At 37.2% G+C, this 24,402-nt stretch overlaps 2 protein-coding genes across 2 annotated transcripts; one reads left to right on the top strand and one right to left on the bottom strand.

The window, feature by feature from the left end:
- Positions 1–3,324: 3,324 nt before the first annotated feature.
- Positions 3,325–7,298, bottom strand: sowahca (sosondowah ankyrin repeat domain family Ca). Its single transcript, XM_037686371.1, has 4 exons — positions 6,807–7,298; positions 5,923–6,314; positions 5,463–5,852; positions 3,325–4,200 (listed from the first exon to the last, which is right to left on the bottom strand). The coding sequence occupies exons 1-4, from the start codon at positions 7,147–7,149 to the stop codon at positions 3,745–3,747; spliced, it is 1,581 nt and encodes a 526-aa protein (XP_037542299.1). The 5' UTR covers positions 7,150–7,298; the 3' UTR covers positions 3,325–3,744.
- Positions 7,299–7,945: 647 nt separating this feature from the next.
- On the top strand, positions 7,946–14,546 carry sept10 (septin 10). The gene is made up of 10 exons (XM_037686370.1): positions 7,946–8,085; positions 8,865–8,979; positions 9,331–9,526; positions 9,715–9,901; positions 12,455–12,616; positions 12,943–13,039; positions 13,181–13,349; positions 13,435–13,567; positions 13,839–14,017; positions 14,209–14,546. The coding sequence occupies exons 1-10, from the start codon at positions 8,056–8,058 to the stop codon at positions 14,222–14,224; spliced, it is 1,284 nt and encodes a 427-aa protein (XP_037542298.1). The 5' UTR covers positions 7,946–8,055; the 3' UTR covers positions 14,225–14,546.
- Positions 14,547–24,402: the final 9,856 nt, after the last annotated feature.

The raw sequence follows: 24,402 nt of genomic DNA, 5'->3' as shown, positions 1-24,402 counted from the left end.
AAGAAACAAGATGAAAATACAGTTCCGTTAACTTATTATTTTTATATATGAATGTGCCCTTAGATGACTTCTGTTGTGACTTGGCGCTATATAAATGAACTGAAAGAATTGTTGGATGGCTAACTAGTAACAGTGAAACCACTAGGAGGGGACAAAAAACGCACCTCTGAAATGTAATAACTATTGTGGCACATAATCTAGTAACGTACAAAAGTTTTAAAGCACTCCCACTTCTTTATATTTTGCTGCAAAATACTTTTTTTCTAATATTTAAAGTGTCAACCAATGTCAACAAAAAAAAAAAAAAAAAAGAAAGAAAGATCTGCAGGAAGTTTAATATTTCTCATGACAATATCCTGATGCATGCTCAATAATCCAGGTAGAAAAATCTAAAAAAGTTGAATCTGGTCCTCTGGACATTCAAAAAAACAAAACAAAGCAAAACAACAAAAATATATATATTTTTTTTGTTGTTGTTGTTGTTTTGCTTTGTTTTGTTTTTTTGAATGTCCAGAGGACCAGATTTAACTTTTTTAGATTCTCATGACAATATTTAAAGAAAGTCTGTCTTCTTAGAAAAAAAAGAAAATATACAGTATTTCAAGACTTTTGAATAATGCTGTATGTTACACAAAATGTAGACAATAAATAGATAAACCTCAGCAAAAAAAGATGAAAAAATATGACAATTGGCTATTAGGTTCAAGTTCAAGGTTCTTCATTGTCATTCACACACAGGGTGTACACTACATGTACTAAGAGTTCAAAACCACTAATTATCACGTAAAACTTATGAAAAAGGGGTGCCAAATACATGTGACACAAATGGAAACGCAAAATATCCACAAGCTTCTACAAATAATAAACTACAAAATTGCAGAAAACAAAAAGCTTAATATAAAATCAGCTTACAATCATCAGCATTCTATGTTTTAAGGTTCCGTTTGTTTTAGCTATTTCATAAAGCATATTTAAAACATTTTTTTATTTGTATCAATATATGTTATGACTCTCTGTGAGTCATTTGCCACAAATAAAACATCAACTAAAAACAAACAAAACAAAAACACACTATTCATATTTGTTACTATGGCTTGATGTTTGTTGGTATTGCTGGTACACTGAGCATTTTATGAATATTATCATCACTGTGATAACTATGTTGTCTGAAAAGAAGAGAATGTGCTGGTAGTCCAACAAGACTTTGAGCAAAAGAAGTTGGCACAATTTCCCTGAAAAGATGGCAGAGGAATTTACATAACAGGCATTACTCCTCTCAGTGTGTATGTAGGTCAGTGGCTGCAGTCAGACAGCCTCTCTGTTTAGTCCTGATCAGCAGTCATCAAACAGGCAGGCTGCCTGAGGCAACTCTGGAAATAAAAAAAGGCTTATCGTGAATGACATGTCTTGTTGGATGAAATTTGTGCAACAAGACCAGAAGAGATCCAGTTTTAAAATGCTGAAAATGACTTTAGAATGTAGTCTCTGTTTGTTGATTTGATTGAGTAAAAGTGTAGAATAAATCCACTCAAATGTCATCAGATGTAAAATTATCTTTTTGATTTCAGCCATAGGGTAAAACTGCTGGAAATAAACCATAACCCTCTAATACTATCGGTTTCTGAATGCCAAGTCTCTCTTTAAACACGTTCCTATTTTCTCCTGTCTTAGGGCTGTCGAGTTCCAAATATGCAATAAAGAAATCAATTTTTTTATATTTGACATCCCATTATTATCAATAAATTAAAGTGCTTTGGAAATAAGATAAAGGAAATGATAGTCTCCCTAAAACAAGCTTTATGAGGATTTCGTAAAAGTACATAAGTACACCAACACAATCTGTGGGTGCAAAGTGAAAATTTTGTCTTGAGCCATGTTTAAACAGGAAGTTTGGGATTTACTGTAAATGCACCAAAGCTGGTTATTGGAGGTCATCAGACTGATTATTCAGCCCCACCAGATACAATCAAAGTCAGGAGGATCAGCAGATAATTTAGATCACATGGTCCGATACATCCAAATCAGAAATACACGTGTAACTTTTTTTTTTCATGTGTAACTTAATTTTTTTCTACTACAGAAAGCCTTTTAGACTGAAACATGCACCTATTTTGTCACAGACTTGTTAATTTATTAGTCTACACAGGTTAAGTTGCTGTGGCAGTAAAAGTTTAATTCACCGTTTACTTTCATGCACACAATTATTGCTTTATTTCACATGTAATATAAGGAAACAAAAGTCTCATGAACAATAATTACACAGTAAATTCACAATATTTCACAAACACTGACAAAGAAACTTTTGACAGCGCTTACATTTCATGCAGTTGAGAAAGTACAACGGTTTCATACATTTTTACATTTAAAGCGTTCATACAATTACACAAAGTCCTCTGATTTAAGTACAAATGCTACAGAACACAAAGGGAACATTCAGAAAGTCTAGGTTGAGATTTTAAGGTTCACATATTCAGGAAAACAAGTCAGGAAGTCCATCAGTGCTGCTCGGCTCAATATATAGAAGACTCTGGACATCCTATAATGTCAATATCAAAAATGATCAGTGATTTTAAATGTGCAAAGTTGGATATTTTAGAACTTACAGTCAGTATCACAAGCAGCTTTTCTTGAATATCCATATACTCTAAAATCAATGATCTGTATGATATCTACGATGTAAAATCAGCCGACACGACAAACTCATGTTGAGAGAAGCATATTTTACTGAAAACCGTCATGTTTAAAAAAAGAACAAGAAAAATAGCATTCGATAGAAGTGTGTAGCACCACAACAAAGGTGTGACCATACCAACAAAATGTCTGTCAGAAAACATGGACATTTTACTAAAAAAAAGAATTAAAAAAAAATTAAATAATAATAATAGAAATTGTGTTTTGTGTGCTACAACATTGTTAAACAACCTTATTGTGAAACTCAGTGCTCTAGAAAAAATAAAATTTCTCAAAATGTGTTTTTGTGGTCCATTTTCCGTGGCATCTATAGCTTAACATAGGTGAAAGGTTCAGGAAAGAAATCAATCTAAATAGTACTTTTAACTTCCACTAACTTTAAAGTGACAAGTGCAAACAAGTTGACTGTACCGGACTGATCCACATAAGAAAATGGAATCATTGTGCTACTTAGAAAATAAAACATTAGTTCATGTTACAGAAAATGACAATAAAAAATGTCAGCACCAGGAACTTGGGATGTAAAACCCGAACTCGATAAATATATCATTTTGCCAACAAAGGAAGTGGTTTGGAGTAAGAGTAAGGTGTCAAAGTGGCTCTGAAATGTAACGCCATGCTACTGTGAAAACTTCCTTCGTTGTTGCATGCTGGTGCTTCAGCAGGTGAACATCTTTCCACTACAAAATGTCTAATGGAATGTTTTAAGTGACTCCTGATCCATCAGGAAAAATTAACTAAATAAATAAAAATAAATTAAAAAAAGATGTTTTTTCGTGAATGTATCGTTACTGGAAATAAAATGCTACATGAACCGTGCCCTCTTTGTGAGAAACAAAAAATAACGACTGCATTAGGAACAAAATAAAAATACTTTAGGGAAAAAAAACAAAAAACCACCTTATACTTCTTGAAAACTTCTACAATATAAAATATTTCTGTCATCTCGGTTTTCTAATATTTGCATTGATCGATTTCTTCATGAAAATCTGACGTGTCAGATCATAAAAGGTAACCGTGTCTGGCTGACATCTCTACACAGCTGGTGTAACTTCATCCGAACAGGTTGGACAGTGGCCGAGTTCGGAGAGGACTCCTGGGGAGTTCCTCCCCCCTTCCCACCTCCCCCGTGTCCCTGAAGGAGGCGCTGTGAATGATCTGGGCTCGGTGGCGCCCGCGATGCAGCCGTGCGTTCAGCCGGCTCAGGGATGACTTCCTCTGCAAGCCCCCCTTGGTCTTCTCCGTCCCCTTTGAGTCCTCTGATGGGGAGTTCAGAAGTCGCAGTGGATTCAGGTTGCCCTGGAGGACTTTGGGCAGCTTCCAGCCCCACCCTCCATTGCTGCTGCTGCTCATGTTTTCAGCATCTGACCTGTGCCCTGGTGATAAAACCACGCCCTCTTTCTCCAGGTCAGCTGCCAGTGGTGGAGGCAGGTACTGGATGGCCCGCCTGCCGCTGTAATCTCGAGCTTCAGGGTCTGCTCCCCAGTCTGACAGCAGCACACGAACCACCTGCCAATCAAAGCACATCACATTCAAACATCAAACGCTCCAGTCTAAGTATAACCTGCGACTTAAAGGGAAGCTATAATACTTTTTCTATGTCAGTGTGTTCCTTTATCTGTAAGCAAAATATCTCAAACCATATCACTGGATGTATAAGTACATCTAAATAGATTTTAAAAAGTCAACCCAAATCAAGATGGCTGCCACAGTCAACTGAATGTAAAAAAAAAAAAAAAATGATTACATCTCAATCAAGGTCACAGATTTTGTGCTAAAGTATGTTGTGGTAGCAGCTGAGACTAATCCCTAACATATATTCTGAGTATTTATAAACTAGACAAGATTTTTTTTTTTTTTTTTTTTTTTTGCCATATTAAATTATATGGAGTCAATTGTGTGTTAGCAAAATATTTTACAAACCAAAGGTCAGATTTTAATTAAACTTTCAGGAACTATTTGTTGGATGTACATCTATAATTTGTTACGTTTTAGACATTTCAATCCAAACATGGCCTCGATGGCCAAATGACCTTCAAACACACAACAAGCTATAAATTCAGTCGATTTCACATATATCGTGTTAAAATTTAGTGTGATTGTAGCCGAGAGTTTTAATGGCTGAATAAATCTTTTACCAACTCGATAATGTGGATGATATTAAAAAGCTCATAACTATGTAGATCCTACTATTCTTGCCTCTTCTTGACACACTTTTCCCTTTCTGGGTGACAGGAAAGCTGGTGTTTACCTCCAGCAGTCGTGTGCAAGGCATATTAGACCCTAGACAGTTTGCAAGTACATCACAGAGCTACCATACAACTGATATTTGTTTAATAAAGTTAGTAAAATACCTAATCAAATACAAAAAAGCATTTTATCGTGTTTTTTTTTTAATGCTGACTTTATTTAGTTTCTGCACAACCTCATTATTCAAATACTAACTTTTAAATGTATTTAAATGGGAATCTTTCACTGCATTTTACTGACAAACCATGTTTATGTTGTCCAGTTTAATATTTTGTCAAAGATCTTGTGAATGTATTTAATATGACACCGAGTCTAAAACAAATTTCCCCTTAGGGACAGTATAATACATTGCATTGCATCTTATTGTAACTAATACTGTAGATCAATGCATTTTTCTAAGTTTTCTGCAAATATAAATTTGCTTTTACTTCTAAGTGACACAGGACTCAGAAGGAGTGCTGGCTATCATGTTTAGGTTCACTGAGTGAGTACAACATGACACCCCACTCCCTGAAACCCACCTGTGTGTGTCCATGCATGGCAGCCAGGTGTAGCGGTGTGTACCCAGCACCTGATCTCACGTTTACATTCACAGATACTGCATTCTCCTTGGCAAAGGCCAGCAGCTGGGAGAGCAGCTCAGCTTTGCCCTGCTTCGCTGCCCAGTGGAGGCAGGTGAAACCGGTTACAAAGTCTCTTTTGGCCACGAGACTCGGTTCGACAGTGAGCAGGGACTGCAGACTCTCCCACAGGCCGTCTGAGGCACACAGCATCCACTCGTGCTCCAGCGGGTCCAGGGTTACAGAGGTGCAGTCTTCATCAGTGGCTGAGGAGAGGAGGGATGCAGAGTCGCCGTCGCTCCTCACAGAGTCTCGGACACGTGGGCCACGGTTGATCAGAGACCTCCGAACCTAAAAACATGCAAGGAGTTGTCTTTATGTGTTCAGATCATTTCATTTAATTCATTTCCACGTGTCCTACCTGAGGAGAACTGCTCATCATCAGTTCTATGAAATTCCTGCGACTTCCTTTTGGCGTGTTTATTTCCCCGATAGCATCCAGTCCTTCCAGTGCGCTGTCTTCAGAGAGGCAGCTGGTCAGTATAGCCCGCTGGGACCCCTTAGACACCCTGCGTGCTCCTCTCACTGACTGGTTGTGAGATCCAGCAGAGCTGGGTTGATCCAGATCTTGTGTTGCAATAACTGGGGCTGACTCTCGCCTCCTTCTGTCCCTCAGCCTCACCTCTCCTCCTCCTCCTGCAGGAGTAGAAGCCACCGTGCTCGTCTTGGGCTGGGATGAGGGTTCAGGTTGCTCATTTTTATTTGAATGTTTGTCATTGTTGTCCAAGCTGGTCGGTGGTGGACTCTGTGCTCCTGCAGAAACATCAAACATCATTCTGTCATTGGTTTTAAAGCTATTTGTTGCAAAGTCTCAGGTATGGCAGTCATGGGACTTAGACTTCCACATGGTTTTCAGCTGATTCAGCACTGTTGACTGCAAACCCACATTATGGAATTGCATTTAATATATCCTGAAAACTACTAGCGTAAATTTTCAAACTGCACCAAATGATCAAGATAACGTTTTTTATGTTTGATTTCATATTTTGATATTCTTTATCTCAATGCAGTTTTGCTACTATAATCTAGAAATAAAGAGTCTAAACATGCTTAGTGGATTTTATTTTTAATATTGCACTTTTTTCTCAGCGATTTTGGGCATGAATAGGGTTGTTACCACTGGAAGTCGGCAAAGTTAAACAACTCATATGCCAAACCAAGAATAAATAAACAACCAGACATCCAAATACCAAATATGTCAACAATAGAAAGCACAGGATCCATGTTAATGAGGGAGCGCCTCACCTGTTTGGCCTGCTGTGTTCAAGGGGTTTCCGTTCACGTGCTCGTTGTCCAGCGTCTCCTGGATGTTGCCGTTGCACTCAGCCTCAGCGTGTCCGTCTGCCTCTGAACGCATCACCGACTCGGGGTTTAAACACACGAACTTAACACCGTTCTCCACCTCCACGAAGCCCACGCTGTCGACAATGCGCCCCAGCACCTTCCAGTCCACCCCTCCGTTTGACTGGTCATTACAACCGAGCAGTGACACGAAATGATCGATCAGCTCCATCTGTTGGACCCTCCCTCCTTTCTCTAACAGGAACGCCTGCACGGTTTCCTCCGTGCACTTAGACGCCATCTTCATCCCGAATCACGTAAAAATTACAACTATCTAAACTACCAGATTTTTAAAGAGAAGCCCACGGCCATGTTCATTCAATGTAAGGCAGCGGATGACAGCATCTTTTTCTCCGGCCTCCTCCTCCTCTCCTCCTCCTCTCCTCCATTGGAAAGCTCTGTGACCGACAGGGGTCGCACGCGAGTATTATAAAGAGTTATGTTGCATTCACGTGCCTCTCGGACACTCATACGTCTAACAACTGATGAACATTGATCACAGAATAAATTTAATACCACAAAATGTATTAAGCATACGATCCAAAAACTAGCCAAATATTGTCAGTGATTTACTTAAATTAGGTTTGTAACTAAGTAAAAATGTGTGAATCAAAGATTTTGCTCGAATATATAAAAAATAATAATAAAAAATTATCTGTATAATAACAGAAGAAAAGATCTAATGTTTCTGTTATATGATTAAAACAAGCCATATATTACACATTTTAAAGTATTTCTGTTAAAAATGAAAAACAATTGCTATGTTGTGTTGAACTCGAATTTAATGGATTTTTTTTTCTGATGGCATGGAACGTAACACAAGAACTGGGAGCGCCTGGGAAAATTACTTTAGACTGTACCAACTGTTTAAAAAGGGGTAATTGCGGTAATATTGAACACATATTACGATAGTAACTCACTAAAAGTTATAAACATTTAATCTAAAACATGTTTTATTAAAAGTACGCTTCAAAATAATTTTAGTTTTGACGGGTTTTTCCTGGTTTCTCATTATTTTTAATGGTCTCGTCTGCCCTGTTGTCGAACAGTAGAGCCAAAGGCAACCCTACTCTGAGAAAAGAAAAGTCGACCTTAGCAAGTTTTGTTGAAATACTCTTGAATTTATAAAGGTTATAAGCTGCCATTTAAAAGCATGGCCTCTTCGGAAGTTGCAAGGCACCCAGTAAGCTTTCCTTTTCTCTTGTTTTTTAAAAAATAATGTCTGTTCCTGACAGCTGAATAGGGAGTGTCCGCGAGGCTATCATGAAGTTAGCAACTTTAAAACAAAACTTTTTTTCAAGTTTTAGACAAAGACAATTTATTAGTCAATAGTGTTCTTTGAATTCGCGTGGATATACATATTTTGTTAACATGCGTACTTACATTTGAAAAAGTTTTATTTGTTACTTCTTTCATTAAGGATACCGGGAGAGAGTGCTAATTAGCTTGTTAGCACAACAGTATTTAGCTAGTTTACTTTATTAAATTAGTTGTACCAGAAGGAGAAAGACTGGCATGCAGCATTTAATGTCATGAACCGCGTTTAAGTACAAGTTAAATGTATACAGTTATGTATGTTGAGCCATCAATTTATTGAATGATGTTACAAGTTGAAACAAATGCTTGGGACACTTAAAAAAATGAGAACTTTATTGCAATAAATTGATTAGGTGTTTAACACTTATTATTGTTAATGTGTATATATAATAGGTTGTGCCACGTTTTTAGCTAATGCACTTTAGGAATAATTGTGTTGGCACAATTTATGCCTGTGAAACTGTTATTGTTGACAAGTTTCTGGCAGATTCAAGTAAGAAAAATGGTAACAATCTGCTTCCTTGTAACAGGCAGCTACAAGAGACATGCTCATCTGTATGCATGTTGATTCATGTATATTCTATGTGTTAAACGAAACAGAACTTCAGCAACTTAATTTTTTTTTTCCTGTGTCATTTATTCCAGGATAAAGGAGCTCGGCCCTTGTCTCTAGCCGGTCATGTAGGCTTTGATAGCCTTCCAGATCAGCTTGTCAACAAGTCCATCAGCCAGGGCTTCTGCTTCAATATTTTATGCATTGGTATGTTGTCATACACTTTACACAGATTTTTACTAAGATGCACACATTTTGTGACAACTATTTTCCTTATCTAACTTGCTGAACTGCGTACAAACACGTTCTTGTGTGTGATTTGCTATCTCATCTTAAAGCTATTTTGCACTGGATTTAATTACCATTATCATGTTGGCAGAATAATGTAAGAATGAATATAGGAGAAGAAGCTATAAATGTCTCATGTACTTTTAAAACGTCCTTAGAAGTTTGAGTCTGAGTAAAGTAAGACATATGAGCATGTTTGGTAAATCTTTTTAACTTCATGTTACAAATATCTATATTTTCATTTTGTAACTTTTGTTTTTCTTGTTCCAGGTGAGACAGGTATTGGGAAATCTACCTTGATGGACACTCTATTTAATACAAACTTTGAGAACTTTGAGTCATCCCACTTTGAACCTCAAGTGAAGCTGCGGGCTCAAACTTATGACCTGCAAGAGAGTAATGTCAGGCTACGCCTCACTGTGGTCAACACTGTTGGCTTTGGAGACCAAATGAACAAGCAAGAAAGGTGTGACTTAAGATCTGTGTGAGCCAGTGTGTTATTTCTAATGTGTGGCAGTTAATGACCTAAAGAGAGTTTGAGAGAACTGTGATGCTTGTTATTAAGAGTAAATTTATTTTTAGGTGTACTCACATTATATGATTTTTACTTATAGATACCTAATGACTGACCGGCATTATATTTATGTCCTTTAGCTATCAGCCGGTGGTGGACTACATTGACAAGCAGTTTGAGAGTTATCTTCAGGAGGAGCTAAAAATCAAGCGCTCTCTGCATAACTACCATGACTCACGAGTCCATGCCTGCCTTTACTTCATCTCCCCATCAGGTCACTCACTTAAATCCCTGGATTTGGTTACAATGAAGAAACTTGACAGTAAGGTGAGCGATAAGCCACATTGTCTGTGTTGACAGGAAGTGTTCACATTTAGATTATTTTACTGAAGAACCCAAGTTCCTAAATATAATAATCGCAATAGATTTCAAAGATCACTTTTGTTTTTTATCAGTGTGCTTTCACTCATTTGGCTAGATGATATTTAACCCCAACCATTAAGTAAAAGAAGCAAACAATAATGAACCTTAATGTGCAAGTTAAGAATAACTTTCTTCATTCAACCTGTATTTAGACAGGTAAATCCCATTGAGCCTCAAGGACTCATTTACAAGAGAGACCTGAACTTGACTTACAACTTATAACTATATCATATATTAACAACAAAGTCCATGCTCAATAATCCAGGTATACAATCCAACATTTTTCAGTCGGGTCATCTGGACAGTTTCTTTCTTTTTTTTTTTTTGTGCTGAAACGTTTTGCCTTCGGTCCGGAAGGCTTCATCAGTCAAGGAAACACACAACAAAACTGATTCTTTCCCCAAAGTGGGAAGCTTACTCCAAAGTGGAACAAACCAGTTTTGCTTGTGATAAGATGGTCTCTTTGGTACACTCCCTCCTCCATTGCCGGCCCTCTTCCTTGTTGACAGTTGTGCCAAACTGGTTGAAAACAACAAAGTCCATGCTCAATAATCCAGGTATACAACTATTCAGGTATAATCCAGGTATATCAACTATTGTATCAAGCATCAAACCTATAGCCAAAAATGGAATGATGAAGCATACAAGTTTGAACATTATTGATTTGATCTTAAGTAGTGGAGAAAGCTGTACATTTTGTTTATTTCACTTTAATTTTGCTACATTTCTTTTTCAGCAAAATATTAATGGGTTATACTTTCCTACAGTCAGTACTGACAAAACTAAGACACTGAAAATATTTTATGAATAATCCAAGGATCAGTCTAGTAAAACTACCACACATATTGGCATAGAAAAACAATTTATTTTATACCAGCTCATAATTTGTCTTCTGCTGCCACAGATCCAACCATAATTCAAATTTAATAAAATTACACATCATATCACTTGTCATTCAGAAATTCATTGTTTCTGCTTCAGAACACTCGGAGCAAGAAAGATAATTGATATTGAAGCTGCAGGCAAATGCTGCCTCACTTTATTTTACTTAATGTTGGTATTGGCTGTGGTAGACTTAATCAATACCTTTTGTGCTCTGAATAAATAGGAAAGTGTTTTGTCTGTTTGTCAGTAGATGGCATGTAAAAAACTTAAAATCAGTAAGAATACAATTAAAGGTCTGGATCTATAAGTCTGTAACAATTTGAGTAAAATGACTGCCGTAGTCATCTTTAGAACCAAACATGATTTAATAGAAGAGAAAAAAAACAAGAATTGTGGAAAACTAAAGACACTTTGCTGTCAAATAAAGGAATTACAACCAAGGTGTCAAAAACATTACATAAAAACAGTTGAAACTGTTGTGTGTGTGTGTGTGTGTGTGTGTGCGCGTGCGCGCGCGCGCGCGTGTGTGTGTGTTAGTGAGAGGCTTGGATTTAGTGTATTAGAAGCAATGCTGTGGTGGTTTTAATGTGTTTGTGGCTGTACTACAACCCCCATTCCTCTAAAAGTGGTCAGAAACTTTCCCATGCTCTTTGTGTGTCGTAACTTGTGTTTTGTGTGTTTGCGCAGTATAGCTGCTCTTGAGTGGCGGTAACATTGTATTTGCGTGTGAAAAGAGGAGAAAGAGCAAAGGAATTCTGCAATCACCTCACGCACACGCACTCAAGTTGTCCTTTTGTGCCACTGTACAGATACTCTTGGAAAGATCCAATTGTTGAGGCTGCAGCAGTGAGCGACAGTCACTCACTCCGACAGCTGTTGGAACAGATCTCCTAGCATCTTTTTGTTTTCTCTGTTGGGATCAGTGTGTGTTCAGCATGTGTGCACGGCTGTGTGGTCTGGCCCAGAAACTTGCCCAGTGGCAACAACCCATTCCAAGCCCCTCTGTGTTACAGCAAAATGACAGAAAGGAATGTGGGACGAGTTTGGCACCGGATTGAACTGCACAGCCAGAAATAACATTTGAGACTTGATTTATATAAGTCCTATCTAAAAACGGGTTGGAAAGCAATTTTAGATATAGAAAGAAAACAAATGCAACTCAAGTCTTGTTTGTGATTACATTTTTTATTTAAACAGTACTGTGCCAAAGTTTTGAATCACTTCGGAAATCTTATACTTTGCTTAAAAAATATCTAGACTTTTTGCAATATTTTATATTGCTCTTTTTTATTGTTACAAACTGTTCTTAAACAGGAGGTTAATTTGTAGATTTTTGCACTACATCTTTAGCTGTTTTAGTGTGTAATTATATTAACCAAAATAAAGTTGTGTTAGAAACCACAATGTAAGAGTCTTACATTGTTACAGTTTTATATTTTTTTCAGTTTGTAAAGTATTTTTTAATTAACTTAATGGAATGGTTTATCTCAACCCTGCAGATATTTCTATTGAATATTAACAGAAAACAGAAAGTGCTGTTTATCACAAACATGCTCTCCTTTCTCGATGCAGGTAAACATCATCCCAGTCATCGCCAAGGCCGACACAATCAGTAAGAGTGAGCTGCACAAGTTCAAGATCAAAATCATGAGTGAGCTGGTCAGCAATGGTGTGCAGATCTACCAGTTCCCGCTGGACGATGAGACCGTGGCTAAGGTCAACACTACTATGAATGTAAGGATCTGCACATCCCAATTTACCAGAATCCAGGAGTATGTTCAGCTTTCTCAGATATTCAGTGGTGTACTTGTTAAATATTGATTCAACAGAGTTATGTTCACATGAACTCAAGTTTAGAATTAAATGTGAATTTCTCTTAGGATGCAAAAAATGTAAATCTGCAAACATATTGAGCATTTTTTATGTTGTATGTGGAAAAATTATGATTGAACTGTAAGGGAGGAAGTATATACTGCAACTGTGGATGCTTTAAATAGTTTTATTGTCTAAAATATACCCAATTTTTTTTTATTTATATAATTGTAACTTTTTTTTTACAGGGTCATCTTCCTTTTGCTGTAGTAGGGAGCACAGAGGAAGTTAGTGTTGGCAACAAGATGGTGAAAGCTCGTCAGTATCCATGGGGCATTGTCCAAGGTATCAGTCTGTTTGTACATACTGTATACCAGAACCAGATCACACATGTCTACCATAAAAACAAGCAGAAGTCTGTTAGTGTGGTTCTTAATAATTTAAGATGGTTAAAACTTTAACATCTGAATTTGTCTCGTCCGTCAGTGGAGAACGAGCACCACTGCGACTTTGTGAAGCTGAGGGAGATGCTCATTTGTGTAAACATGGAGGACCTGAGAGAGCAAACCCACTCTCGTCACTATGAGCTTTACAGACGCTGCAAACTGGAGGAAATGGGATTCAAGGACACTGACTCGGAGTGTAAACCTGTCAGGTGAACTGTCTACACACCAGCACCTGTATCTACTGAAAGCTTCCTGCTCACTGACATACACGTTTATGTGTACGTGTGTCCACAGTTTACAGCAGACATATGAGGCCAAGCGACAGGAGTTTTTGGCAGAACTGCAGAAGAGAGAAGATGAGATGAGACAAATCTTTGTGCAGAGGGTGAAGGAGAAGGAGTCAGAGCTGAAGGAAGCTGAGAGGGAGGTATGTGAAATCTACAATCCTGGGTAAAAGTGCCAGAATTTCTTGGACGAGTAAAATATAATTCCACTCGATACACTTTGTGTACACTTTTGTAGAGAGGCATTCACTAACCTCATCTTATACACTCATATTTCCAGATTAATAAATGGATAAATTGTGTAGCGCATATTTTCTTGTATTAAAACATTTTGTTCTTCCTAAATAAACGTGTTTTAGAGTGAACAAGACTTGGTTTAGTGATAATTGGTGCTGTGGGCTGTTGTTGTTTTAGCTGCAGGGTCGTTTTGAGCAGCTGAAGCGCCTGCATGCAGAACAGAAATCAGCTCTGGAGGAAAAGAAGAGGCTTCTGGAGGAGGACCAGAGTTCTTTCATGAAGAGACGGGCCGCAGCTCAACTCCTGCAGGCCCAGAGCCTCACCGTCAACGGCAAGAAAGACAAGGACCGCAAGAAGTAAACAGCTCTGCTTATGTTTTCTGGATAGGCTCATCATGCTCCACAAATGTTGCAAGGGTGAAAAAATATCTAGATTCATGGGGTTAATGCACACCTTGATATGATGCCATATTTAGAAAAAATTAATATGAGCCACAAAATGACATTTCAATTGATCAATTCATCTGTTTTTCTCTCTCTCTCTTTAGTTCTGGCTTCATGTGAAGGCTTGAATCTGAAAAACCATTTACCAGTATAACCAGTGGCATTCTGTCCACCTCTTCATCTGGTCTCCAACACTAACAAGACACACAAATGCATCGCGTGTGAGCTCCATTTGCCAAAGTTTAAAGACTCTTTCCAAAAACCCCATGTATACCTTCCTCCACTGTATTTTATCCTTTATTGTAGCAGTTTTGTTGTATCAGTTTTTATATTTATCCTCATTGTTTATGTAAAACCTTCAATTTGTTTGTGACTTCTGTTTTTAATCTTTTGCTGAGAGGAAACCTCACACATCCCATTCACTAGAGGTTTACGAATCACACGAGACTGGTACAAATGTCGCAGTGGGGTTGACTTGTTCACTGGTTTACGCTGCCATGTTCTTTTGATCGCTCTTTAACTTCACACTAAAGCCTTTTCAGACTCGGAGAACGTTACCAACTTCACCACTTACACGTCAAAATCTGAATTCTAACATTTTTAGTGTTCTAACTACACTGAATTTAAGATTTTTAAATTAAAGACGGTTATTGACACTATAGAAGCAGTAAGATGTGTTCTTGTTTTATTTAAATAAAGGAAGCAAAATGTCATTTATTCAGTGATTCTTGTAAAGTTATAGAGGTTACTGTTGTGTGGTAAGCCTACATCCAAAACCACCTGGAAACCACAGTAACCAGGCAATCAGTCTTTGAATACGTTCAAACATATCAAGCAAACACTCGAGTAACGTTAACAACCTGTGGCTGAATTTGTCTACCACTTGAAATCTTTAAAATGTTTGTTTGAAATGGGTTTCAAATGCATTTGTTGTGTTTTATGAAAGTTGCTTGATAAGAATTGTTCACAGTTCAAGGGCATTACAGTTCTTCATTGCTTCTCTGACGTTTGTACAAAAACTTGCAGAAGATGCTCCCGTGGACTCATTTCTCTACTTTGTATATCTTCATTACATTTACAGTAAAACAGCCTTATTGGATTGGCCTAATTTGGGATTAGGAGCATATTACAGAAAATATTTATATAGATATTTGTTTCCCTCCCTTAGATTTTTCCTACTGACCCAGAGAATATTTCCAGTCTTTGTCAGGAAAGAGGAGGATTATTGCTGAACTATGCATTATATTGTATATTTTTAGGGAACAAACGGAACAGGAGAATTTCTGTGTAACTTTGTGCATATTTGTATTCACTTTTTTCTGTACTGTAAAACTACAAGGTGTAAATCAAAACACTGGTGCTGGTTTCTGAAAACGTGGTTTAAAAGCCAACATTAACTCTATTTTACTGACGCTTTGTTCTGACTCTAGTGTTTAAAAATGTTAGGGCTTTGTCCGCATGCAACTTGACGTATCGTCGCCTCCAGGAGAAGGGCTCGCCCAAGACACATTTTTACTACACTTGTTTTTAAGGAATAAACAGTATTATTTGAGAGCTTTGTTTTTCCTTTTTAAATAAATCTTTGTATTTTTGCCATGAGGTGATGTGCCCGTCTAGTTATTCAAAATAAAGCTTAAACTGCACTGTTGTAATGAAAAAAATTTGTTTACATGCCATAGTAGTTACCGTATTTTGTGGCGTATAAGTCGCACCATTTTGCATACATTTGCTGATTTGACCATTAAAGTGCATTTATTAAGGATAAGTTCAACTGAGGCACACTTTTACTATAATTTCGAGCAAACATAATTGTTTTAAGTGTTAATCTTGTTAAAGTCCTTCTGTGCACGCTCCCATGGCTTCCATTTGGCAGCCAATCGATTTTTGGCACCGGCCCACGTTTCCAGGTCAGCGGTAACGCATAATAGATCCCACTTATATAGCGAAGCAACCTTTTTTTTTTTCCACTTCATTAGCAATATTTGGACTGATGCGACTTATAAGTTGGTGCAACGTGTACGGCAGTAAGTACGATATTTTAGCTTTAACTTTTGTCAATAGTGTCTCCAATATTTTAAAGTTGCGCTTTATTTTATGTTGAAAGTTGTCGGCCAATAGCTGTTTGGGTATCTCCACTAAATTTTTTCTTAAAATCTAAATTAGCTTTTTTTTTGTCAGCGGGCGATATACTCAGACCTACTCATTGAAGACTTCACAACACAAGTGAAGACCATGAGTTCAGTTTTTGTCATTAAGAAGACAGTTTGTTGCATAAAATAATATATTGTTTGTCCCAAAGGATGGAAAAAATGTGTTGCTGGCTTCCAAATGTGTTTTTAAGCTGCCTTATCTCACATTCAAATCTATTTAGAGGTGATGTAATTCAATTAAAATAGAAAACACCTCATTGCAGTCATTTGACTGCCTGTATTTCCTGTATTTGGTTTTCCCTTTTGTTCAGTTTTAAACCTTTCCTGCCCACCTCTTGAGCACACGCACACTCACAGAGACTGCTGTAGGTTTTTGTACCCTGCAGAGTCTCACCCTCCAGCTCTATTGCCCTTCAAGTGACTTAAACGCCGGCACGCAGACAGGTGGACAGACGGGTTTTGGCTTAAAGCCGAGGAGCGCTGATTGATTCCCTGCAGGAGCCTGCAGCACCTTGCTATTATTATTATTAGACAGGGAAGAGGACACCCAGAGGAGAACCATTTCTCTGAGGCAAAACACAGATAAAGCATGTTTGTGTGTGAGCGTACACGTTCAGCTACTCTGGGTGATTTCACCAAAACCCATGGAGAAGTTGAACACTATCTCAGGATTTCAGAAATAAAATAAAAAACAGGACGCATGTTCACTTCAAATATAGCTGTTTGGGTGTTAAAAGTGGAGTTTTTGTGAATGGGTGTAAATCCAATAGCTGTCACACGTTTGCACGCACACACATATTCCCATAACACACACCCTCCTCACCACCTTTTGCCAGTCACTCTAAATGCAAATGCAGACGATCATCAGACAGGCCTGACTTCTGGTGAGATGAGGTTGTCATTTAGGGGGGTGTGCGGGCGACGCTCTGGAATTACCAATTACACACCTCTTCCATGTCAGTGTTTGGCTGGAGAGCTAAGAGGATGATGAGAATGGAGGAGGATAAAGGAGAGGGGAGAAGATGCCAGCAGGGATGAAAACAGACATCCATCACCAAAATGTCTGCAGCAATGAAACAATAACACTCAGTAAGTACAACTAGATCAAGAGCGCTGCTCATAACGCTTCATAAGCTCCTAATGAGCACGCTGAGAGTGAAGATGATTATAATTAGAGCAGGATATGGCTTCCAGGTTGAAACCTCTATGGGACCAAATCCAAATGGGCTTTACAGGTAATGTGTTTGTTTTTGTATCAGGTCACATGAATGCGTTTCACTTCTTACCATTTTGTGCTTCACTGGTCTTTGAAAGCACAAACGCACACACGAAAGACAATTTATTTTAAAACAAAAGGCATTTATTGCGAAAAATGCACTTGACATGAAAAAAACAATCATATCAACCACGGGTCATCGGTACAAGACGATGTATAATGATCACATGGTAGAGAGCGCTGGACGCAGCCAGCCCAGAGCATGATTTCCATGGCACAAAAGGCCTATAAATATTCTGCACAATATGTCTATATATATATATATATTCTCTTTTTTTGACCTCTGTTTCACTCAACTCAGCCCTGATGAGGAATGAGCATCGATGCTGCACCAAGTGTTTCATAAAGTTTCTTATTTTGTGTGTAAAGAGCTACATACAGACAGTTCTCTTCCTCATTCAAGAACTCGCACACTCAAGTATCCATAAGAACAAATATGGCTGACATTTATTTCAAAATGGCAAAGTGAGGGCTCAGGCTTCCTGGAAGATGGACTGACAAATAGTTTCTGCCAGAACGAGACAGAAAATGCAAACATTTTGACCTCAAGCAGCCCAACTGTGTAATTAATTATAAGTCCAGTTCAAATTTGAGCTTTAAACCAGTATCCAATGGCATTTTATCATAATTTCAACCTTTTTTTTAAGTGATATTTATTCAACCAGGAAGCTGAGGCCAATGACAAACTTAGGTCATGTAATTAAAAAGACATAAAAAAAAACATTTATATTTTTTAAACTGGCGCTTCAAGTTATTTGATCTAAAGTGACCACTGTGCAGTGGTTTTATTCCTGACATTTTGACTGTTGTAAACGTTTTTCTTTAAATTACCCAGAACATCAACCCCATTTAAAAAAGGAACTTGAAACCAGCTGATCTTCAACACAAACTTGAACTTATGTTTAAATTAGACAATATAAAATTGAGTTCTTGGTCAAAGAGGGCCTAGAAACAGAATAAAGAAGAATAAATTCTGCTCAGGGTGGTGCAGAGCTGTTCTGGGATCTGCTGGTATTTGTCATCGGGCCTAAAATAATTGGGTGGACTGAAAAACAGTCAGCAGGCTTATTGTACTGACGTGTAAAAATAATAATAAAAAGCATAGTGGGGAAAAAGGGACCTATTCTATCTGAATTAAACTGTGTTGACATTTGTAGGCACTAAGGTTCGACTGACAGGTTTTAAAGGCCAATGAGGATACAGTATGTTTAGCCTAAAATTCCCAATAACTAATATCCAAAATCCTACACTGAAAATCAGTTTTGCTAATTCCAAAAGAACAAAGTAGCACTTTAAGTTCAATGAACCAAAACGCCTCACAGAAACTCATTCATATTCAGATTTTAAAAATAGATTATAACACTGAAAGTGTTAAAAAAAAACCCAGCTGTCACTCACATTTATGTGATTTTAATGGAAAATCCTCATTTTTTTGTGAGCTCTGACCTGCAGCAGGAAAAAAAAAAAAAAAATCCAAATTGAAGAATGTTTTTGGTTTCCTGTTTCTCTTTTTTACATCCCAGGAGATTATTTAATAAGACAGGTCATTTCCCCTAGTCCAGAGAGAACATCTATACAAATCATTTCCTCTGGTTTGCTTTTACTGTGCTTTATTATAGACCGCACCACTTTTATTATCTGTTCTACCATTTTTTCTCCTGTTCTGTGCTTGTTGTCTGAATAATTTGATGTCACTAATTCTCCAATTTAATCAATTCACAGAAGCTGGTGAAATGCACCAGAACAGATTTTAGGAATAACTAGCTGTGATTTTTTTGGGTCATCTTTCTAATGTGATATAAATGCAGAAAACCAAGAAGATTCAAACTACAATCAAGTTTCAGCTAATTAGTGTGCTTTTCTTATTCTTTGATGTGCACATTTCTGTTTAGCTGTTTGTGCTTCATTTTAAATAATAATAAAAAAAAAGTTTTGTTTTTTTAGCTAATCTTCTGCATTGCTGTGCTTTTGTCTTCTGTAAACTAGACTGGATTCAAGGCCCAAGATCAAAAACTGAACAACAGGCATCCACATTTTCAAACATTGACTTATGTTTCTTCCACCCAAAGAGGTCAATATTTCTTTTATGATATTTGTACAGACAAAAAAATAAAAATACAAAATAGAAAACACAACATTTTTGTTAGCAACCATTAAGATAGCAAGTATTTACCAGTAATTCATTTGTTGGTTTGTTTAGAAATGTTCATCTTTCATGCTAAATAAAAACTTGGATCTCTCATTTTGTCCCAGTAGTTTGTGCCTGTTCACAGAAAAATCATATTAAAACTGGAAAATCAGAAACCAGCAGCATTAAAAAAGGGTACCACTTTACAATAAGGCTCCCCTTATAGATGGCTAATAAATAGTTTATTAGATAAGTTAATAATTCATCTATAAACACTTTATAAATCATTAATAACTGCTTAATTATGCATTAATTAATATTGTACATATTCTATTGCACTTTATCACTGCATTATCTACAACTAATATTATATCCTAAAAAAAAATAAGTTTGCAAATGCTTATTGTGCTTACAAGGTAGTAACTTACCATACCACTTTATTTATAGAGCACTTAAAACAGCCACAAGGCCAACCAAAGTGCTGTACAGTAGAACAAACAAGCAAAGCACACAGCAAAACATAAAATAAATACAAATAAAAATATAGATACGACTGGAAGAAGATAACTAAATGGCTAACATTATAAAATACGGACAGGTTAAAAACAAATCATACAGTGTCAAAAGCCAGGGAATAAAAGTGTTTTTTTTAAGTGAGACTTAAAAACAGTGAGAGCAGGAACCTGCCTGGCATGCAGTGGTAACTCATTCTACAGTCTTGGACCAGCAACAGGGAAGGCCCTGTCACCTCTGACCTTACGACGGGTTCCTGGAACCAATAGGAGCATCTGATTCACTGACCTCAGAGAGCTCTGTGGGACATATGCAGATCAGTGAGATAAGAGGGGGCAGAACTGTTCAGTGATGTAAAAACATACAAAAGGATTCTGAACTGATTTTGATAGTGAACTGGGAGCAGGGAGGCCAAAACTGGTGTAATGTGCTCTCTTCTGCCTGTACCGGTTAAAAGTCGGGTTGCAGCATTTTGGACCAGTTGTGCAATGGAAGTCTGACTGATTCCAAACAGAAGTACACTGCAGTAATCAAGCCTGGATGTTATGAACGTATGATTTATTTTCTCAAGATTATTTTTGGACAGTATGGGCTTCAGTTTAGATAGTCGCCACAGCTGAAACCCCCCCCCCCCAAGATTTAACAATCATGTTAACATGATAGTTTCATAGAAGGGTCCATTATCACTCCAAGATTTGTGACTCTTTTTTTGTTTCTCTAATGAGGCTAGATAGGAGAGATCGATACTGTGGTTCTTGATCATGCCATTAGGAGGAAACAACAACTTCAGTCTTTTCTCATTAAAGCTTAAGAACTTTAAAGACATCCAGTCCCTGATGTCAGCCAGGCAATCAAGAAGAGGTTGAATAGAATGTGCACTGGTGTGCTTCAGAGGGAAGTAGATTTGACAGTCATCAGCGTAGAAATGAAAGGGTATGTTAAATGTACAGAAAATAGCACCTAGTGGCAGCAGGTATAAAGAAAAGAGAAGAGGACCGAGGATGGACCCCTGCGGTACCTCCCACAGAAGAGTTGGGTCTTGGTCTGAAATGTTTAATTTAACAACTCTATTAAATATATAGGTGGCAGATTTGGCTCAGTATTTGGCAATAAACTGGTCAGTTTTGTCTCTCAGTCACACTTAATTGATGCATAATAAACAATTATTACTGATTTATAAAGTGTTTTTTTGAGGAATTAATAACACATCTATAAACTATTTATTAGCCATCTATAAGGGGAGCCTTATTGTAAAGTGGTGCCAAAAAAGTCCTTTGACATGTTTTGAATACTGTATTTGCAGATTTAGAAGCAGGTTGTAACAAACATTACTAAGTGCATTTGTTTTGTGTCCAATCTCATACTAGAATTCCAAAAATAACTACAGTATATGAAAAAATCTGTAAATTTTGGTGTGACTTTCTGCTTCTGTTTACATTCAACAAGCCAGTGAATTCAGTTTAATCAAGGATCGTATGAAAGTCAAACTTAGTAAAAGTTAAACACGTTCGATATGTAAGACATACATATTAAAAAATAAAGAATGACCTAAGACAGACATTTTTAAATTAAATTTCTTTTCTGGTGACAGATCATCACAGTAGGACAACACTAACACCTATTACAACATATTAAAAAAACATAATAATGCTACATGCAATAACATACACGAGGGCTGAAACGAAACATTTGCTCGTTGTCACATTGTAGACGAGGAGATGTGCTTCCAAAATAATCCAGGACTTGGAGGCTCACACACTTTCCTCATCCCCTGACTGTAAATGTTCACTTCTCTGATACAAAGCACCTGGATTCAAGTTCTGAGGTCTCAGTGGAGGGAAAAAAAAACGTCAAAAAACAAACAGAGCAGATCGTTTTTGTGCTAGTGTGTTTGCTGGTGGATGGCGCCCAGGAGGAGAACTGGGAGGCGTGGCTCATCGTTCTGAGTCTGTGCCTTCAGTAGTCGGTGTTGTGGCTTTGAAACGTGAGCGATTGGGAAACCCCACTCTGCTTACTGAAGCTGGAACTAGCTTTCCCATAAAGTAAAAAAATATATGCGAGCTTGTGTGTACATCAGTGGGACTAATACGGATTTCCAACGTACAATTTACCAAAAATAATGTTTTGTGGTTGCACCAAAACTTTAGTACAGCTTGACATAATAACTACAGGGAAAATAATCTGATAAGACCAACATGTGACGCTACAACCTTAATCACAACTAAGGTGGGGTATTGTGTAACATAAATATTTATATTAGGGATGCACGATATTGGATTTTTGGCTGATATCCGATATGCCAATATGTTAAAACTTATTTGTCCGATAACCAATACCAATATTTTTTTCCATAGACCTGCTTAAAGATGCTACATAGCTATTTATGCTATTGAATTAAAATACTACATTATTTTGCATGGTCTTTGTCAGTTTGGCCTGCTACCAAATGCAGATGCCAAAAAGGGGGCTAAAAATGATGCAACACTTCAACTTGAATTTCGCTTAATGTCAAATTTATTCATGATATTTACTCTCTCTAACGCAATGATAACACTCGAAAAGTCATACAAAAACAGTGCCATATATCTATATCTTTCTATCTATACGTATACGTATATATATATACATATATATATATATACAGTATATACAGTACAACACACACAACAGAGTTCCATGATTTGTAAATGTCATAACTGCTATATTTTATTCATAATGGAAATAATGGAACATAGTAAATATATAAAATGTTGAATATACAAAATTCTAGAATTTTGTTGGAAAACTAAGGTAATTTTGATTTTTAGAGCAGTGGCTAATCTAAAAAAATGTTCGGTCAGGGCCAACAAAGGTTAGTGGTGCAACCAAGAAACAGCTGTAGGAATATTTTGCAACAAATTAGGTTAATATGCAACAAGTCAGTAAAAATACTGGTTATGAAAAAGCTTTTTAAAGAGGATGAATTGCTCAGAAGTCAAGATGGGCACAGGTTTGCTCGTCTGCAAAAATATTGTGTCTAAAAATAGTGTAACGATTTGAGAATAATGTTCCTTAATGGGACACTGTGAACACTTTCAATATCCCATCTTCAACAGTTTATGATATCGTCAAAAGATTTCAAGAATCTGGAGAAATCTGAGCTTGAAGAACAAAGCTGAAAGTCATGATTGGATGCCTGTGAGCTTCAGGACCTCAGGGGCCACCGTATTAGAAAGAGGCCAGATTCTGTTAAGGACATCATTGCATGGGCTCAGGAACACTTCTACAAATCATTATAAACAGCTCACTGTTCCATCCACAAATTGTGGTTAAAGCTCTATCATGCAAACAAACCCATGTGTGAACACCATCCAGAAATGTGTCTGTCTACTGCGGACCAAGGCTCATTTAAAATAAACTGAAGCCAAGTTGAAAACTGTTCTGTAGTCTGCTGAATTGAAATTTGGCATGTGCTTTGAAAACCACGTCCTCTATAATAAAGAGGAGATGGACCATCCAGCCTGTTATTAGGACACTGTTCAAAAGCCTGCCTCTCTGATGGTATAGGGGTGCATTATTGGTTATGGTATGGGCAGCTTACACATCTGTAAAAGCATAATCAATGTAGAAAATTGCATACAGGTTTTAGAACAACATATGCTCCTTAACAGTGAAGAAGTCCCAGGACTGTGGAACAGCTAGAATCCTACATCAGACAAGAATGGGACCACATTCTCCTCCAGAAACTCCAGCAGCTGCTCTCCTAAATGTCTATAGTCTGTTTTTAAAAGAAGACAGGGTGCTGCAGTGGTAAGTATGGCCCTGCCACAACTTTTAGAGATGTGTTGCTATCAAATTCAAAATTATGTTTTTATTTTCTAAAAAAAGAAAAGAAAAAAGAAATGTATTTTTAATTTTCAACATTTGATATGTTTGCTATGTTCCACTGTCAAGAAAATATGAGGTTATGAGATTTGCAAGTCATTGCATTACACAATGTCCCACTTTTTTCAAAATCAAGGTTGCACATTTTTCACTGAAGTCCACTAAAATAAGGTTTTTTTTGAAGGGTTAGCAGCTTTTAAGGCAGGTTTTAAAATGAATTTATAGTGTGATAAATCTTTATTTGAGCAAAGAAAAGAACAACTATTGGAAACCCATATTAGCTTAACCTTATTGCAGGTGTTGCACATGTTTGTGTAGCTTGTGTTTGAGTGACTCAGAAATGGGGAAAAAGCTTTTTTCTTCTTGC

Source organism: Nematolebias whitei, chromosome 13 (genome assembly GCF_014905685.2).
Source record: "Nematolebias whitei isolate Nwh7 chromosome 13, NemWhi1, whole genome shotgun sequence".
NCBI lineage: Eukaryota > Metazoa > Chordata > Actinopteri > Cyprinodontiformes > Rivulidae > Nematolebias > Nematolebias whitei.
Note: the sequence above shows the minus strand (reverse complement) of the source record. Positions and strands in the feature narration are given on the sequence as shown.